The 20,479-nt window shown below is 45.7% G+C and overlaps 1 protein-coding gene across 2 annotated transcripts in view; it reads right to left on the reverse strand.

Moving 5' to 3' along the window:
- The window catches only part of LOC137431795 (synaptosomal-associated protein 25), a 68,639-nt gene that overhangs the window by 41,559 nt on the left and 6,601 nt on the right, over window positions 1–20,479 (reverse strand). The window contains exons 2-4 of one of the 2 annotated variants that reach the window (XM_068123516.2): window positions 13,915–14,007; window positions 12,141–12,182; window positions 718–766 (exon numbers count right to left, since the gene is read on the reverse strand). In XM_068123516.2, the coding sequence (XP_067979617.1) occupies window positions 718–766; window positions 12,141–12,182; window positions 13,915–13,977 (154 nt within the window). In that variant the 5' untranslated portion in view covers window positions 13,978–14,007. Of the gene's footprint in view, window positions 1–717; window positions 767–11,262; window positions 11,312–12,140; window positions 12,183–13,914; window positions 14,008–20,479 lie in introns of both variants that reach the window. The other variant, XM_068123507.2, reaches the window with a different exon arrangement.

Here is a 20,479-nt window from a genome sequence, read left to right on the forward strand (position 1 = left end):
CACTATATGCAAACATTGGATACTTTAGAATTTATTTTAGGTTCCCCATGTAATGTGTGGATGCCACGAATTTTATCTCCAATACTACTGAGATTCTATAAAAGTACGGCCTTAAAGAACTTGTTTACTGTTTAAGATACTCAGATCACAAATCTGTGAAAATGAAAGATAGGAAGTAAACAATTCTGTCTGAGACAGATAAATGATAGCACTGCAGTACCACTATTGATGCTTACCGGGATCATTTTGGACTCATTAACAGACATATGTGTAATTTTCCCGAAAAATATTTTTCTAGCAAGAAGGGTTTAATGGTGAATAAAAATAAATCAAATACGGTTTTGTGACGTGCAAAGTGACCAAGATTCATTTTCATAGAATCTGATGATACAATTTCAAAATTCAATCAACAATTTGAAATTAAAGATAAATACCCAATTTAAGTTCACATTTCAAAATATCCTGACAGTGGATCAATAAATATCGCATCTGGAAAGTCCAATATCAGTAAACCATGCATCAAAACAAACAGTCAAATGACTTGGGTGTCATGCCTATTGAATGAGGACAAAGTAACGAGAGCATAACTGTCAATACACAATTTAAATGGGAGAATCATGTTAGCAATGTGGATGTAAAGGAAACAATAAGCATGCAGCGACAGGCACCCATTCGTTAATAGGAAGCAGCACCAGGCCAGCACAGCACAAAACTTACCTCCCTGCTCATCGAGCATGACCAGGGTCCGAATCCCAGCATCTTTGCTCTAACCCCACAAGCGAGAAGGGAAAAAGAAGGAAGCAGAAAATTGAGGAAGAAGAAACAGAAAACCATAATGGAAGAGATTCAGCATGAGTTCACTCATAATAGGTGCAAGGACAATGCTTCACATGGCTGGCCGTTAACACCTTTATGCAACCAAACTGCCCGGCTCAGGGTACACGGCAGGGTTCTGTTCAGAAAAATGAATGTGTTGTGATTTGCAACGATTACTTGGGGAAGATAATACAAAAAAAAAAAAAGAGACTGGCTGGTGATTTACCGAGCTGAAGTTCCAGCAAGTTGGGGAAACAGGGATCTTCTATTTTTCACCAAATGCTTCCTTTGCTTGGCAAATGATGTTTCATCAAAGAATGCAGTGAAAATGTCACTTCAAAATTAAACACAAATAACGTCATGAGATTAAGTGGGACTTACAAAGGGCAAATGCAAAGGTTTTCATCATTTCCCTAAGTGGTACTTCAAAGACAACACATCGCTATAATAAACACGTTATACTTCACGAGAACGCCAACGCTCCTGCCCCATTTAAGTATTTATGTACAATTTGTTTGAATTATTTTTGTTTTGTGCACAATCTTTTTGTATTTCTTTTGTACGAGTTTTGCTTCACAAAAATATTACAAGAAAATGTTTTGATTATATTTGGTAAGTATGCACAGTCACTCTTCAATAAAAAATATACATGAATTGGGGAACGAGGTCGAACCTTGATAGCAACCTCCATCTCAAGTGGGACATCCAACCCTGTTTTTTGGCAACTTTTGTAATCTTTTTGAAAATGAATTTCTCATTCATAATATAAATAAACAAACATATGGGCTGACAAGTTGGCCGCAAAGTACGCACACTCACCTCCAAGTTGTCTAGCCTGGGTGTGATTCCTGAGCCAGCTATCAACTGTCATCCCGATGTTTCACATTTAGAGTAATTAATCAATGATGTGTGCCATCCCTTAAAACTGGGCGTCACGTCTGCCGGCATTAGTTGGTGGACATTAAAAATCCCATGGTGTCCTTCGCGAAGAGTCGGCGAGCTATCGCCGACACACTGGACAAATTACAAATTCCTGCTCTAACCTACAGAGGGCACTGCATCAGTGGAACAGCCGTGGCCCCTCAACCAATGATGCTACCCCGCAGCCTTGTGCTGCATACGAACAAAGAAGAAGAATAAATATACATTACAAATATACAAAATTTTGCAAGTTTTACTCTCATTAGTTGTATTTTGTTATAATTTTTCGGTGAAGAATTTTAAGATTGACCTACAAAAATACAATAGCAACGTTTTGAGTTTACAGGATATGCAGTTTACATAGAGGTAGGAATGTTTGTGATAACCTTATCCTCCTGAAACCAAAACGAAGTTTAAACTTAGGAAAAAAGGAAAAGGAAGAAGAAGATGAGTATCAGGACCAGGACTGGGGATGTCGGCTTAATATACACCTGAATTTTCGCAGTGTTCAAGTCTGTACCCATCTGTGACAGCATGACAAGTTCCTTTCATATTGTTGCGAATATGGAATTTGGCCTCCATATCCGCTTGTAAATATTCCCCTATTTTCTCCAATACTCCCCAACTTTCCCCAGTCCCCCATTCCCTAGTCCCATTGCATGTAAATAACAATCAGTAGAGCCGACCTTCCCCTTATTCCCCCATTAAATGTCGTGCCCAGGTCCACCGCACCACACGTAGACAACTTTCGGACATCTTCCTAGTTATTCTTAATCTATGTCAGTTAAGGCCTCGTTTCCATTAATTATGACTCTTCGTTGCACCAGAATGTGATTATATGGCACCAGTAGTGAGTTTAGGACCTTCCCATACCTCCTCCCATCTTCTTCCCCAAACAACAACAACAACAACAACTACAGCTACAACAACAACAACAACAACTACAGCTACAACAACAACAACAACAACTACAGCAACAACAACAACAACTACAGCTACAACAACAACAACTACAGCTACAACAACAACTACAACAACGGCGCGCGCGGGGAGTGTGCGTCCTCCCTCCGGCTCGGTTAGCCGCCATTATCCATGCGCCCCACGGGGTTACCACGAAGGGGCTGGCTGTCAGCTCCTCGTCAAGGGCGGAGCCTGGTAAACCCCCCCCGCACCCAATAAGAAGGGCGGACCGATTCCATCTGGGCGGAGCTAACGAGCCGAGGGCGTGTCACTCCCCGCCGGATATACGCAGCCGCTTGCCGGACGTGACGTCAGATGCGCCCCCAGCTTGAGACGACAAGACGCCACCTCGAGCGCTGAGAGACCTCCTGCATCTTTTGGGCCGCGCCATCCTGTCCCTGAGCACAAGGTGCACCTTGTGCTGGCCATCGAATACCCGCTTTCCTTGCCATCAATCCCCGTGTGAGCCAGTTTTTGTCCTGTTTCTCTGTGGTCTGTCGGGAATAATATAAGGTTGTGTCTAAGTGCCTGTCTTCCTATGATGTACCTCTTGTAGTTGTAATCTAACCTTCCGCCTTAATATAACCTCCTCCGGAGGTCTTGAGAACTGAACCCCTGGTGTCGTATTGTGTCATTATAACCCAGCCGGGTGTCTTCTCTTTCCTATTGAGCCAGCGTAGCGCGGCTTCGTCGACGTTCGAGTACAATCGGGTAATTTGTGCGGACACGACGGCCATTCCGCTCGGCCCACCTTAACATCAAAGTCGTGTCTGTAACAATTGGTGTCGAGGAGTGGAATTCGAACCCGGGACTAAATTTATTAGGCCCAAATTTTGGGAGGGAAAATCGATTCGGAGCGCGTACTGCGCTCGACGAAATTATAACGAAAAAAAAAAAATTGGATTTGTTTTACGAAACTCGAATTTTGCAAGTCGCGCTATGGCGGATCAACACGGCTGGGGTCCGGTAGGGGAGAGTGAGGCAGGGTCGGTCCAGGACCGAATTGAGGGACATGAGGAGAGCGAAACAGCTGGGGTAGCAGGTGCACAAAATGGCGCTCTCGCGCACGATGCTTCGGGCGCGCAAAAAGGCGCCTCGCTGGTCACCGTGCCCGCGACCGAAGTAGCGCCGCTGGGAAGATTGGAACTTTTTTTTATACAAATGAAGGCCCTTATGGCCCAGAATAGTGAGCGATTGGAGGGCCGGATGGATGCTCAGAGTGAGCAATTGGGGGTAATGGGGAACCGGATGGATGCTCAGAGTGAGCAAATGAGGGTTAATAGTGGGCGATTAGAGGGCCAAATGGGGGTAATGAGGGACGAAGCGAGGGGTACCAGTGAGGGATTAGACAATAATTTTAAGGGATTAGACAATAATTTTAAGGGATTAGACAATAATTTTAAGGGATTAGACATGAAATTTGGGAAATTAGACGATAGATTAGGGGAAATACAGGAGGGGTTAACGGGGGTAGAAAACAGAATGGCCGCTCAAGAGAATCAGATAGAGGGAGTGAAAAATGGGTTAGAGGGGTTAGAAAACAGTATGGAAGGCAAATTGAGGGACATGAGGGACCAAGCGGAAAGGGAAGTTAAACAAATGGAGCAGCAGATAGAGGGGGTCAGAATGGGGGTAGAAACCAAACTGGATGCTCACAGGGAGGAAATGGAGCAGATGAGGGTGGCATCTGGGCAGGAGATGCAAGTGATGGGAGAGGAGATCAGAGGAGGAGTGAGTGAGGAGGTCGGAGGAGTGCGCGAGGAGGTGAGGCACTGTGAGGAGCACATGGAAAAGGAGGTGAGAAAGGCGACTGTAAAGTTACAAGGGGGCATAGAGGACCTGACGCAAGAGGTGGAGCAGCTGACGGTGGGACAGACGGAGTTAGTGGAGCAGGTTCAAAGGAACACTGCGGTATTAGGAGGTTTAAAGGCGACACAGAAAGAACTAAAAGATGACTTGGTAGCGACGAAGAGGGAATGTCAGATGGTACGTGAGGGACTGACAACGAGGTTGGACGAGGTGATAGAGGTAATGGAGACGAAGGACCGGCAGGTGAGGACGCACCTGGAAACGGTCAAGGTAGCCTTAGAGGATGAGCTTGAGGAGACGTACCGGGGAATAAAAGAGGTGAAGCACAAATTAGAAGAAGTGGAAGAAGGGATGAGCGAAATTAAGAAGCGACGGAGAGGGGATAAGAAAGAGATAAAAGAGGAGATAAAAGAATTGGTCCAAAGTCTGTGTTTGGATCGTGATGATGTGCTCATTAACCGGATGAGGGATTCGCAGGTGATGGAGGAGAAGCGAAGAGGAAGAGGACCCGGTGTAAGTGGTGACCAATATGGTCGTGCGTATGATGCGCCAGGGGATTTAAGAAGCTTGGGGGTCGAGATAGACCCGGATGTTCGTGAGAGGCCGTTGGTGAAGTGTGCGACAGGTCTGGTGTGCGAAAGAGGAGGTGTGCAAGAAAGTCCGACTCTGGGGTGTGTGAGGAAAAAGTGCGTGCCAAGGAGTGAGTGTGCTGGCGAGAGTGAGTCGGTCGTAGCGCGTGTGCGAGGGAGCACGTGGAAGCGCGGGGTGGTGAGTGTTACAGAGGGTGTAACGGGAGAGTGTGCGCGAGAAAGGTGTGTGACGGACAGGTGCATGAGGAAAGAGTGCGCTGTCAGAAGTAAGGAAGAGTGTCCACCTGTGGTGAGTGTTACAGAGGGTGTAACGGGAGAGTGTGCGCGAGAAAGGTGTGTGACGGACAGGTGCATGAGGAAAGAGTGCGCTGTCAGAAGTAAGGAAGAGTGTCCACCTGTGGTGAGTGTTACAGAGGGTGTAACGGGAGAGTGTGCGCGAGAAAGGTGTGTGACGGACAGGTGCATGGGGAAAGAGTGTGCTGTCAAGAGTAAGGGTGAGTGCGTTGTCACGAGTGGAGGTGAAAGTAGTGAGAGTGACATGGAGCGTGAGTTAGTTGTGACAGGTGAGCGAGGATGTACACCTGGGATGGAAGGATGCACACCTGGAATGGTAGAGCGTGAGTGGGAATGCACGCTGGAGTTGGTGGTGAGGCACGTGGTTGGGTGTGCGAATGAGAGCACACCTGTGATTGTCACAGAGGAGGTGACCGAGGAGGGGGCGCGAAGAGGTGTATTGGTGAGGTGTGCGAGCGACGAATGTGTGCCAAAGTGTTCGGTGGTCAGGTGTGTGACCAAGGCTGTGAGTGGAATGAGTGTACCTGGGTGTGTAAGGAAAGGTACGAGGAGCATGGGCACGGCTGGATGTGTGAGCAAGGAACGGGCTGCGGGGTGTAAGCGTCCAGGTGAAGCATCGACGTTACACAGGTTAGAGGTTAGGTCGACTTTTAGCCGAAGCGGGCCCTCGGTGCGTGCCGGGCTTCGCGTGCCGCGAGAACCAGCGGGGATCCGAGCCACGGCGGGTTCAAAAGGACCGCCGTGCGCGATCCGTGCTGGGCCTCGCTTTGAACGTCCGTGCTCCACTAGGCGGAGCGGGCGGCCCGATAGAAAGAGTCGTCATGGCGACCACTTTTTGTTGAGGAATTCCGGCAGGTCGAGATCGGGACATTGGATGGCTCCGTGCCGAGAAGGTGCGTGGGATCTCGGGCCGGGTAAACCTCCTTCCCTGCACCGAAGGCAGGATGCAGCCAGCCACTGGCACAGAACAACCAGCATCCATTGCTTGGCTTTACGAAGCCGGGCTTTGGACAGGAATTGGCGCACCGAGAGGTATTAGTGAGTCGACTGGGTGATGAGGTTAGTGTTTTGGACCCAAAATTAGAGAAAAACAAAATTTGATGATTGGCGAGGGATTGGCAGTAGTGATTGGCAGATGATGGGCAGTGATTGGCAAATTTTTAATTTGTTGAAATTAGATGTGCAAAATTGGTAGTGAGAGACCCCCGATGTGGTGGGATGGCAAATCCACCATCCCTCACAGGGTGGGGCAAAGGAGCAATAGCTTATGGGGTGTATGGCAGTGAAAACTAGCCCGGGTGGGTTAGGATATTGTGTGTAGGGATCTAGAGAAGATGACCTTAGGTAACGTTAAGGTTAGTTAGTGACTGATACCTGTAGTGGGGACGCAGGTAGATTAGTGTGGATGATAATGACGTGGGAGCGCAATAGTTTAAAGGGACGACTGGGAAGCGCAAGTTTCAGAAGGGAGTAGTTAGCTGAGATGATGCCGTGTTTGTGAGAATTGAACAGGTGTGATTGCACAGGTGTGCAACTGGACAGGTGTGTGGAGCAGTGTATGAGTAGTGAGTGTGTGGATCAGCGCGAATGCGCTTGGGGAGAGAAGGGTGCAGGTGGCACCAGGTGTGAGAGCACAGGTGTGCAAATACAGGTGTGTGGAGAGAGTTGGAGTGAGTGGTACGGAGTGGTGTGCATGGTGCGAAGGTGTGGATGGGGGAAGAGTGGACCCCTTTCACGAGTACCCGGGGCGGGTAGTGTAAGTGTTAGGTAGAGGGTGCAGGTAAATTGTGGTTGGATATTGGCATTTGTGGTGCGGTTGCAGAATGGTGTTGTGAATGGGTGCATTAGTGTTGTGGAAATGGCTGGGCGTGTAGCCTGTTAGTGTGTGTAGTTGGTTGGGCACTCCACCACTGTGAGGATGTCGGCCAGGTGAGGCCGCAGGTGGGCTCTGGGAGCCGGTAGTTGTGAGTGGGTGCCTGAGGATCCCGGGTGTGGATCGGGTAGCCCAGTGCCAGAGAGGGCACCGAGTAGGGGAAAGCGCCAGAGGGCCTGCCCCAGTTAGTTAGGTTAGGGTAAGGAGCAGGTAAGCTCGGAGGCAACCGCAGTGGTGGAGGTGTGCAGGTGGGTAGACCCACTGGGAGAGGTACACGCCACAGCCCAGAAATTGTGCGAGGGCACCGGGAGATGAATCGGGGGAGTGAGACCCCAAATTGAAAAGCACCACAGTTTGGCCAATGGGAATTGGTTTTTAGAACCCATAGTGTAAGAGGGCCAATGGTTTGGCCGGAGAAAGACCCCGGGTAGTGTAAAGTTGTTAAAGTCATTTAGGAAATAGTTAGGATTGAAGAACCTGTCGCACCATACGCAGCCACTTACCTGAGGTGATGATGATGACTCCACACCTGTGTTTTCTTTGTTTTGTTGCAGGAGATGAATCGCTGTGTGGATTTGTGAGACGCATCACGACGTGGATGAGACATTGGGGTGATTCCATCTCTCCCTCCCTAGGAGGGACTGATGATGAATTGGTAATGGCAAATTATGATGTTGAGTTGGAGATGGCAAATTTTGATGAGAGTTGAAAATGGCAAATTTGATTGGTTAGGAGGGAGAGAAGACGAATTTGGTTTATGGGAGGAACGGGGAAGACAGTAGGGATGTTTGTTGATTTGTAAAGTAGATGTTTATGGGTAGTGTTGTGTTTTGTGGACGCAGTAAGGGGTAAGGGAGGGGCCATGTAGGTTACCTGGTGGGGGGGAGCGTACGATAGGAACGTACCTGTCTCACCTGGTTCCCATGTGCCCCCAGTGTGCATCACCTTACATTGCGTGCACTCTTGCGCCCTTACCACCTTACTCACTTGTTTCTTCTTTTGTCTCCCACCTCCGAGGATCTGGCTTTGGGGTAGAGAGAGAGGAGAGAGAGGTGCTGGCTGCGCAGTTGTGGGCCTGCACTTTCGCTGTTGGCTGCCCGGATCGATACACCATATGGACCGCAATGTTTGTGGCCACCCACAATGGACCGCAGCTCTTTTGCGGCCAAGCACCACCCGGGGATGGACCTATGGGTCAACGTGGCACCTATGCCATAAAGGTGAACCACTGTTAATTAACACCACTGAAGGCCACACGAAGAGCAAGAGACACCTGCAGGGTTAGGGGTTGTCGAATTTATTTTTATTCATTGAACAATGGTGACTGCACCGATTGGTGGTGGGGTGGTGCTTTTGATGCTCGGGAAGGGTGCTCTGCACGTTATTAAAGGCCGTCGGCCACAGAGCACTCGTGGGTTGGTGTATCGATGCTGGCAAGCGCGCTCTCTCTATGCATAACATCTGCATGTGTTCCTCCAAAAACAGGTCCTGGATCGTAGTGTAAATAGCAGCATAGTCTTGTAAATAATGCTCCCTACCGGCTGTATGTGTAGTTTGAGGATTCTTTCCGGATTCGGTTATCCTGTGGGTGTGTTTCTGTGAGGAGAAGGGTGCAACGTCGCAGGGGGACATATTTACTCATTTGTGAATATCTGTAAAACTGTCGCACTCAGGGTAGAGTTAATAGTAGAGGGAACTACATTGCGTGCCACACTAAAGTAGGTAAAAATTTATCGGGTCGGGACGCCCCGAGGGTAGAGAAGGGTGCAATGTTGCGAATATGGAATTTGGCCTCCATATCCGCTTGTAAATATTCCCCTATTTTCTCCAATACTCCCCAACTTTCCCCAGTCCCCCATTCCCTAGTCCCATTGCATGTAAATAACAATCAGTAGAGCCGACCTTCCCCTTATTCCCCCATTAAATGTCGTGCCCAGGTCCACCGCACCACACGTAGACAACTTTCGGACATCTTCCTAGTTATTCTTAATCTATGTCAGTTAAGGCCTCGTTTCCATTAATTATGACTCTTCGTTGCACCAGAATGTGATTATATGGCACCAGTAGTGAGTTTAGGACCTTCCCATACCTCCTCCCATCTTCTTCCCCAAACAACAACAACAACAACAACTACAGCTACAACAACAACAACAACAACTACAGCTACAACAACAACAACAACAACTACAGCAACAACAACAACAACTACAGCTACAACAACAACAACAACTACAGCTACAACAACAACTACAACAACGGCGCGCGCGGGGAGTGTGCGTCCTCCCTCCGGCTCGGTTAGCCGCCATTATCCATGCGCCCCACGGGGTTACCACGAAGGGGCTGGCTGTCAGCTCCTCGTCAAGGGCGGAGCCTGGTAAACCCCCCCCGCACCCAATAAGAAGGGCGGACCGATTCCATCTGGGCGGAGCTAACGAGCCGAGGGCGTGTCACTCCCCGCCGGATATACGCAGCCGCTTGCCGGACGTGACGTCAGATGCGCCCCCAGCTTGAGACGACAAGACGCCACCTCGAGCGCTGAGACCTCCTGCATCTTTTGGGCCGCGCCATCCTGTCCCTGAGCACAAGGTGCACCTTGTGCTGGCCATCGAATACCCGCTTTCCTTGCCATCAATCCCCGTGTGAGCCAGTTTTTGTCCTGTTTCTCTGTGGTCTGTCGGGAATAATATAAGGTTGTGTCTAAGTGCCTGTCTTCCTATGATGTACCTCTTGTAGTTGTAATCTAACCTTCCGCCTTAATATAACCTCCTCCGGAGGTCTTGAGAACTGAACCCCTGGTGTCGTATTGTGTCATTATAACCCAGCCGGGTGTCTTCTCTTTCCTATTGAGCCAGCGTAGCGCGGCTTCGTCGACGTTCGAGTACAATCGGGTAATTTGTGCGGACACGACGGCCATTCCGCTCGGCCCACCTTAACATCAAAGTCGTGTCTGTAACAATATTATGCAATTAGTGGTAATGTTCTTACTCGGATTGACAGCTTTTTGAATAACCGTAGGCAGACAGCAATAGATGGTAACTCGCATCAAGATAGGTCGGCACCTAATACCCAAATATCAACGTAAAAATAGTTGTTTCTTTTTTGATGTACCATACTTTTTACAGAGCATGAGTGCTGCCGAAGCAGTTCATTGGCACGGGTCATACCGAGTTGTTCGCCATTGTCTTCCCAGGATTGTTTGTCCATGCGATATCCTTTTAAAGCTGAGTATTAAACAAGGAAGCAACACATAATATTTAAACAAAGACAAACAAATATTTGGTACGACTCAGCCAGGGTTTGAGCCACTGGCCTCCCAGACTCGGGCAAATCAATAAAACTCACTGCAGGGGTTTTAACCCATCTGTTTGAAATCGTGATAGCATGACAGTAGCTATCCAAAACAGGGGCAAACTTTCAAGATCATCCCATATGACGATGGCATCAACTATTATTGTTACAAGAGCATAAAACGGTCAAAATCATTATCGTTGTTGTGGCTCAAATGAGAAACAAGCGAAGTTTCAACTGGATCCTTCCAAATTAGAATAATATTATACTGAATGATAGCATGAAAAGCATGAATATGCAAAAGGATAGCATGCTGAACATAAGTTGCAAAAAAATGGCTTTTGTATCAACGGAATCGGATAAGTTACTTGTCGATTTGTTCTTGCTAAATACTTACTTAAAACACCAAAGGAAAGGGGGAAAAAAACCTTTGCATTTGACAGTTAAAACGTGCTTAATGGCTTGCAATGCACAATTAGGAAAGTAGTTGCAAAATGTGTTCCTCTTGCCAGGCAGTTAGAAAAAGAATAAAACGCTTATTGAAAAATCAGAGCGCATGCATCACAGGATCCCAGGACCAGAGAGAGGAAGATAAAGAACATTTTCAAGACAGCTTCCATCTCCTGCCTTCTCTTAAGCAACCACTCCTCATTTACAACCAACGGCAGCACCACCACCCAGAGTAAAAATAAAACTAGGTGTCAAACGCACCTCCCTGCTCAGACAGCATCACTATGGTGTTTACACCAGTGTCCTGTGTCTGAAACAAGAGAGAATAGTTATATCAATCAGACCCAGACTCGCAGTAGAAGTTAAAAAAAAATATATATATATATCTGGAGATATGATGAGAAGGGAAGAGGGGCTTGTCTGGGAGTGGAGGTGGGGGAACCTTATCAATACTATCACGAATCAAAGTGAGAGTAACAAGGGAATGCATTCCATGGTTTACCGTTTGGAAAAGGCACCACAATGCTATGCCCGCAATACAATGTGAGCAGACAGGATAGCCGATTTAATATCCCTATTTAAGGATAGTGGCTGCAGGACATTGTGATATGAAAGGATACCATACACTCATGCGACTCATTTCAACTTCTGTGGACAAAAGGTTGGGCCAGTAAAGCCAACGACGATTTAGTGGTTGAGATTACTGGGTGAGAAACCTGTTAGGGTTTCGTGAAATATTCAACGGCGCACAGGCAGCTGGCCAAAAACTGGATTAGCTTGCACACTTGGCTGGAAGCCAGCAGGATTACTCTTGCATTATCAAGTACAAAAGCATATCAAGCTAGTGGCTCTAGGCAAGACCTTACGACAAGGCTGAGCGGAACCTGGGTAAACCAGGTTGAACAGAAATGTCACATGAAAGGACCAAAAACATTTTTGGAGGCATCTTGTGCAAGAGCAACTTCCACTCCCTCCCCTCGCCCCTCCCCCCTCCAAACCCCCCCCACTCCCTCCCCCAATTGTAAACAGTGATCTGTCAAATAAATAAATAAATAAAGACAAATTAGGCACAAAGAAAATTGGCTCATGTTTCACAGGTTACAGATACACTAAGTGTGTCGATGTCCATCGTACCGTACCTCCTCGGCCATCTGCATCATGCGCCGCGTGCTCTCCAAGGACTGTGGGGGGAAATGCATAATTTAACGCAAGCCACATAAAAATATCGTAAGTCACTCTCAACTTTATCCAAATTGCCTTTCGAGGCACGGACAGGGAGAAATTACGACGAATTGATGTCCGTGTTTTGTTCATATATGGAATCACTTTTATTTCAAATCTTGAGTTGAAATTACTTGCACTTTGTGATCAATGATGTTGCTTCAAATAATGAAGAAGGTTAACTTAAGCATACTGCAGCAAACATACAAGCTACACAACCACCTCAATAAAAAAAATAAGGGAACATTTAGCCCAACTCATTTGGGTCTCACTATCTGCCATGATATTTCTTGGGAAAACCACATTTCCAAAGCTGGCCTCCAAAGCCAGTCGCCGACTGGGCATCCTCCGTCGTGCGAAGTCCTTCCTAGGCACACCTGAGCTCCTCACCACATACAAGGCTTTCATCCGCAGCTCAATGGAATACTGTTCTCCCCTATGGGCTGGTGCTCCTGCCTCACACCTGGCTCGGCTTCACGCTGTTGAATCCAAAGCTTTCAGAATCATTGGAATCTCCCACAATGAAGCTATCTCTGAGGGCCTTTCACTCACTCACCGCAGGCAGGTAGGTGGTCTTTCTGTCTTCTACCGACTCCTCTCCGGCCTTGCTCCCCCAGCTCTCTCTGTGCTCTGTCCCCCAAATATTCCTACAGGTCGCACAAGATCTGCCAGCCACCCTCTGATGGTTAAACTGCCGAAATCTCGGCTCTCTGCTCACCTTCACTCTTTCATTCCTCTTTTCTCCCGCCTCTGGAACAAACTCCCACACTCACTTCAATCACACTCCTCCCTCCAGGTCTTTAAAACAGCTGTTCACCACCATCTCTTATCTTCCCCCATCCAAAACCTTGATCTTTTCTACCCCCACTAATTCACCCCAGATCCACCTTGTTTGAAATTCCAACTTCTTTCCTGGAAGTCCTGGCAGTGTCCATATGTTTTATACCTCTCCCACCCCCCCCCCCCCCCTTTCCCATGCCTCACCCCCAAAGCCCTCTCCCTCCCACAGTTCTCTCGATGTCTCCATGTCTCTCGGTCCCTGCTCTCAAATGTTGTGTTTGTGTCCTTCCCCCTCTCTCCCCATCTTATCTACCGCTCCCGATGTTATTTGTTTTATGTGTCTGTTTGTCTTTCTGTGTGATTAATGTTCGCTCTTTCACGAGCCTCGATCTTGTATACAAAAAAAAAAAAAAACCTCTGCTGGTTGCACTGATCTTGCAAGCAGAAACGACACATCAACAAGCTGACGGCAAAACAACTAAGGTGCATTGCTTACATAAGGGGAAATGAGGGGGGGGGGGAATATTTAAAATTGTCAGTTCATGTCGTTAGATGGGTCATGGTGTTATAAAAGAAGAATCTAACAAACAGACTCAAGGAAACAAGATACAATTGGTGGAAAGGAGGAAGAAAAGTGATAAAATTAGGAGTAGGAAGGAGAGGAAGTAGAGCGATAAAAAGGGGAAGGGGTGAGGGAAGTGAGGAGAAAATAAAGAAGGAATATGATAATTAAAAAGGGGGAGGGGATGCAAGGTAAGAAAACATAACGAGGAAAATGGGAAAGAACCTCCACATGCTCTTAGCACAAAGTAGAAATGGTGGTGAGGTGGAAATAAAGTTGATGAATCAAAACAAAGAAACCAATTGTCAAGGTAAGGAATGACAAGAAGAAAGGGAACAATAATTTTTCACCTCATCAGTCACTTGATTGGCCTGCATCTGAATGTCCTGCAGTTCAGTGTTTTCCGCATCCATGGTTGGTCCTTAGAAACGAACACCACAAAACTGCAAAAGGAAAATAGAAAGGGTAAAAGTGGCGGATGGGTGACAAGATAGGCAGCATGGCAGAAATTGCGGTAACTAGTATTTTTTTTAAACCTTGGAGAGAAACAAAAATAGAATGAAACTTGCTGTATGTGCAAACACCACAAGAGGAAAATATCAATTTCCATGTGGATTTTTCACTCATTAATTCATGACTTTTCCACACAGTCCATCATGCTATAACATCAATAAATTAACAGCCTCACAAGTCATGTACCAAAACAATAAACTTGGGCAGAGACTTCAGATTCGTATCCAATGATAGACCAAGTGCAATATGGATTTTGAAGAAATCGTGTAACGTGGGGTTGTTTTTTTTCCTGTCGGAAAGCCTCACGACATCAAACGTGCAATACATTCCCCATGAAGGAGAACCATTTCTCAGATGAGTGCCTCATGATTGTAGCTCATCATGCCCCGGTGTTGCGCAGCAGGCTGTAATAATGATGAAGGCTCTGGGAGAAGGTTCACACGTATCGCAGTGCCAAACTAGAAAGCATCCCAAAATGAAAAGCCCATCTGCATTCGCCTTGTACTCAAACTAAACAAAAGCTAAACATAGAATTACAAAAACATATATATATATATATATATAAAATTTATCACTTTATCACTTCATATTCTCAAAGGACTGTTGAAAATTTGAAGACAAATGCTCTAATGGTAAACTAGAAAGCATCTCAAAATGTAGTGGATATAGTGGATATAGATATAGAGATAGTGGATAAAATAGTGGATATAGAGATAGTGGATAAGTTACAAAAGGTTCAAAACTCTGCCGCTCGTCTTGTCTGTAAGGCGAAGAAGTCTGACCATGTTACTCCACTTCTTGAATCTTTACACTGGCTGCCTGTCTCTGCTCGTGTGCAATACAAAATTTGCACACTATGTTATAAATCATTGTGTGGAACGGGACCTCACTATCTCTCCGATTTGCTCACTCTCTATGAACCTCGGCGACGGCCTCGTTCAAGCGACGACTCTATGACCTTAGAGCCGCCGCGCACCAGCACCAAGTCGTTTGGCGAGAAATCCTTTTCCTTTGCTGCACCTCTGCCCTGGAATGACTTGTTCCTCTGTTCGACATGTTGACTCTCTTCCTGCCTTTAAAACCTCCCTCAAAACCTATCTCTTTCACAAGTCTTTCAAAGTCTAAATCCTGTTTTCCCTTTTAGTGGGGCGGCTTAGCCCAAATATTCAAAAGAATTGTGCATTTTGTGATACAAGCAGCAAATTTGGCACAAATGTACATTAATATGTTGCGAACATTTTCAGATATTGGGCCACTTGAAATTCCGTAATTTTTTTTTTCAAATTTTTTCAAATTTCGTAATTTCAAATTTTTCGGGTGACACCGTCACAATTTCGGTCTTCGAGGCCGGCCGATAGGCAAAGTGTGACCGGAAGGGACGAGGTTCTCCTGACCACGTGGCCCTCGATCTGGGAAGCGAGAGGCGTTCCATTAGTGGACGCGCCCCTCACGCCCGACTTTTGGGCGGCCCCGGCAGGCCGTTTGTTTTGACGTTCCGTGACAGGCCCCGCACCCCCACCTCCGGGCCGACCGGAAGCTTGTGCTGAGTACATCATACCTGAACAACTCAGTGAGGCAGAACACAGCAGTGCACACCAGGGTGACCCCTTCAGTGCATAAACCAATTAACCTGTCCACTGCAGGGCATATAGAAATGAAGTTATTTTCTGCATATAATAATAATATAAGTTCAGTTCTATATAACAATTTCTGTTATCACCACTACCACTACAACTACCACTACTACAAGCTTTGTCTGGAATTTTGTGGACTAACAGACAAACAGACATACAGACAAGCTGGGATCAAAACATTACCTCCTTCCACCATTGAGTGTAGAGGTAAACATCATGGAAATTATATCATGCCCTAGATTTAATTCATGCTTACCCGTGTATTTGCTTCACTGGTTCACAAGGTCTTTTGCATACATGTAATTCAGACTCTCGTCTTCATTGCTGACCACACAATGTTCGCAACATATTAATGTACATTTGTGCCAAATTTGGTGCTTGTATCACAAAATGCACAATTCTTTTGAATATTTGGGCTAAGCCGCCCCACTATATCGGCCGGCCTCGAAGACCGAAATTGTGACGGTGTCACCCGAAAAATTTGAAATTACGAAATTTGAAAAAATTTGAAAAAAAAAATTACGGAATTTCAAGTGGCCCAATATCTGAAAATGTTCGCAACATATTAATGTACATTTGTGCCAAATTTGGTGCTTGTATCACAAAATGCACAACAGGTTTGCTATGCTGTTACACTATTTGGTTTGAGGTGGGACAGAGATCGAGAGTATGTCTGTGTACATGTGCGGGGGAGGGAGGGGAGGAGGAGGGGGAGTACACATCTGTGGGTTTTGAATGCGGAGGGAGAGGAATAGGGCAAGAGTGAAGGTGTGTCTGTGTGTGTGTATGTTTGTGTATGTGTGTGCGTTCACATAATAATGTAAAGCGCCATGAGGGTCGTTTATTCTGCTTGATGGGGCTATATAAGACTCCTTTATTATTATTATTATTAAAATGCAAATGGACAAAATAAAGTAGGACAAAAGATGTGACAAAACCCAGTCATCTCACGCTGCGTGGTGGATCAGCTAATAAGGACTATTTTTTACTTACTATACCTTGCCCTTTGACATTTTGACCCAATTATTAATTAAAGACAGCTCAATATTCTCATAGTAAAGGTTTGTTGAAAATTTGATGACAAAACCTCAAATGGTAAAAAAAAACCGTCATGGGATGACGCACATCGAGACACGCGATTACAAATCCCCATCTCGCGCTGTACAGGTGGATTGACTGAATGAATGAATGATCGTTTTAAGGCCATTTTCCCTGCTAGTGTGGGGGTTAGCCTTGCGGGCCCCATGACAATCATGGTTCCCTGTTTGAGGCAATGTTTTTATGGCCGGATGCCCTTCCTGACGCCAACCCTTGGTCACGCTCTTACGATGCGCAGGGATACGGTGTACCTATTCTAAATCGGGGTACACACCGTGATCATTCATCCCAGCAAGCTGGTACTCAATTTGCCGAACTCGGAAGGATGACAGGCTGAGTCAACCCCCCTGGCGTTAATTCAGCGATCGACCGGGATTCGAACCCAGGATCCTAGGATCCCAAGCCAGCACCCTAACCGCTAAGCCAACACCAGGCTTATTGGATTGACTAGAAAGAGCAATCAGATTGCAGACCATTGCTAGAACTTGTTATGTGTGCTTTTATAGTACAAACTCGCATTCTATAATTGTACATACTTCAGACGTACTCGGTTGAAAGAAAATTAACGTGTAATACTGGCTACCACCAGGTGGCATTTGTCATCTATGTTTGCACATTATGTGCAGACAGACAAACAGAATGAAAAAAAATAAATCACTCATAGAGCGACACTTGGCAAAAGAGAACAAAGTAGAATGGCACTCAGTAGAGCATCGTTTTGACCCCAAAAATAATTGGTGGTTGAATTCAGTGACCTCATATGCTTCAAATTTTAAGTTAACCAGATGAAAATTGACAATTTTAGAAATTTGGACTAGGTGTTGACCTTTTGGCCTGTGTTGGTGGTCAAATTCAGTAAGCCGATATGAAAATTATATTCAAATTTCAAGTCAATCAGATGAAAATTGAGGATTTTAGAAAATTGAAAGAAATGGTTGAACTTTGTTTGGTCTATGTTGACCTTTTGACCTTCAAAATATATAGGATTTTTTAGGACCACGAATTCTACTGTTTGGTGAAGTTTCCTGAAGATCAGTTTAAAATTTTGACCTGTATGCAATTATAAGTAAGCGGACGGACAAACACACACAAACCGGAGTGATCAACATACTTGTCAAATAAATTTTTTATTGCCAAGTAACAAACTATCAAATGGACCCAAATGCAATACAGTCTCCTCTGATGAGAGTAATAAGTGGCCAAAGAAACATGCAAATTCCCCCGAACAAAAAAGTGTACAAAGCCGATTTGTGGTCCGTTGTTTGAAGCACTTATCGCATCATTTATGACAATCAACTACGTGACATTAAACAGAAACCAAGGGCTCAAGAAAGACTCAGTCCCAACAGCATTATCACACACAGAATAAAAAATAATACGTTAAAATAAGGTTGAAACAATAATTCAGCTGAGAATTTAGAAAATTTCACTTTTAATGCAACAGAAAGAAATACCACTTGGCTTGCAGGATAGCCTCGACTCGAGGCTATCCTGCCAGGAAGTGTGTGTGCATACCTTCATGAAGAGTAGATGAGTTATCACTGGCAACCTGGCTAAGTTCCAAATTCTTGCATGGACTGCAGATAACAAGTAGTTTAGCCTCCTTGGCGATTCTCTGACACCAGGTTACCCCATCTACTATCTCAGTGTCGTTGCTGTCCAGGCAACAGCTTCTGTACTATAAACAACTTTACCACGTAGTTCGCATCATGCGGATGGTTTTCTTCAGATACAAAGGGCAACCAACATAAAAAATACCTTGCAGCCTCCTGGCAATTAAATCCTTCCCATGCCTGCAATACTCAGGTCAGACACTAAAGTTAAAGTTTTATTTTTAATGAGTCGACTCAAGAGGCTAAAGATTAAATAGGACCAATGAATCAAACATTTGCATTCAAAGTCCTTGGATCTAAAATTCAAAACTGCAGACAATTAAGAAAACAGGGAAAATACTGGAATGGCACTCGGTGGAGTGCATACCTCCACCAGGCTGAACAGTTTATGCGTTGTAGCCCACTGATAGGCCAGATCTGCATCCAAACCTGAGCCAAAGTCTCACCAATTCGTTATTGTCACGCACACAACCTGTCCACCAAATTTCATCCGAATCCATCAATAACTTTTTGACATATCCTGCTCACAGACAAACAGACAGGGGTGAAAACATAACCTCCATCCACCTTCAAGGGGGGAGAGGAAGGGGGTAATAAACGAATATGGTACAAAACACACACACACACACACACACACACACACACACACACACACACACACACACACACACACACACACACACACACATGGAGGGGGCTGAGGACCACTCGAGATTCGGCTCACGAGTTTGAACTCAATTCAAGATGACGCATGCAAATTGTGACACCACTCCAGGTAAGTTGAACAGAATGTCCTCATTCCTAAATGTCAGCACATGCATTCTCCTCCTTGAAAAGCACAAAACAGCAGATTTGTGAAAACTAGCCATTATTCGGGCTGTGGAGGTCGAATAAGTGTTTGTGCTGTAGTTTGGGCCGACGACAACATACAAGCCGTCGCCCAGATCAAGTCATTCATGAGCAAATGATAAGATATATTGCAAAACAGCAGAGCCAGGGAAGGAATGCTGAACGTGAACAGCGAGGCAGTGCTGGAATAAGATAGAAAGTTAAAATTTGAGTACAGGCAATTGAAATAAAACATCACAAATTGAGCAGCTCCTTTGAAGTTCAAATATGTCCAATGCTAAGAAACAAACCAGCTGCAGGTACAAAAGCAAATAATGATTCAGCTTCTCCACCCCATGTGTAAATGCACACTTAATTACATCAGCTTTGACTGTCTTCTTCCCCCACCTCTCCGCCCCCACGCAACCTCCACCGTGCCTGAATGCTCCGAGTGCATGTCATGTGGTACAAAGACGTTGGAGAAGAAACGCTTTGCTCAGGAAATGAGCGACTATACCTGCAAATATATACACGATGCTCCTTGCTTGAGATGTAGCAGACCATGCATACTTGGTCAGTGTGGGAAAACTGCTCATTCCAGGAAGGAAGGTTGAAGGTTCACACAATTTTAATGTTCCTGGGCATTGCACGCCACAAATCGATTAACAGGGAGTTTTCATCCGTTTTGACATCTTGTGAATGCGGATGTGAGAAAAATGTTGTCCTTTGAATTGTAAGACCATACTGCATCCACACAATAATCTATCTATAATTCCAGTAATCTCTGTTTGTACGTTTGTCTGTGACCGCTGTTTCTCGACAACCACGGGTCCGATATACTTTTAACTTGCCAGGTATATTGCTGGGGACCCGAGGATGTGCCTTTTCAAGGTTTCATATTAATCGGACAATTACTTACCGAGCTATGTCCAAAAAACGATTCAACCAATCAGAGAGCAGCGAACTATCGCGTGTGCCGAACGTGGCGGACACACTCTGCCTCGGATGGCACATTTGAGAGCGTATTCATTTATTTCACGTTTGCAAACTATGTTGGCGTTAAACTATGTTTTAAAACTAATAAAAACGAATTTGCGATTCATTCGCTTTCCTGCGCGTTTGTGCACGCGATGGCGATTTCTTTACCAAACTCCGGAAGCCGTTCGCTTTGGACCAAACCATTTCATGTAAATAGAGGGGGGGGGATATAATTTTAGATATAGATATAG

Source organism: Myxine glutinosa, chromosome 1 (genome assembly GCF_964187855.1).
Source record: "Myxine glutinosa chromosome 1, kmMyxGlut1.1, whole genome shotgun sequence".
NCBI classification, from domain to species: domain Eukaryota; kingdom Metazoa; phylum Chordata; class Myxini; order Myxiniformes; family Myxinidae; genus Myxine; species Myxine glutinosa.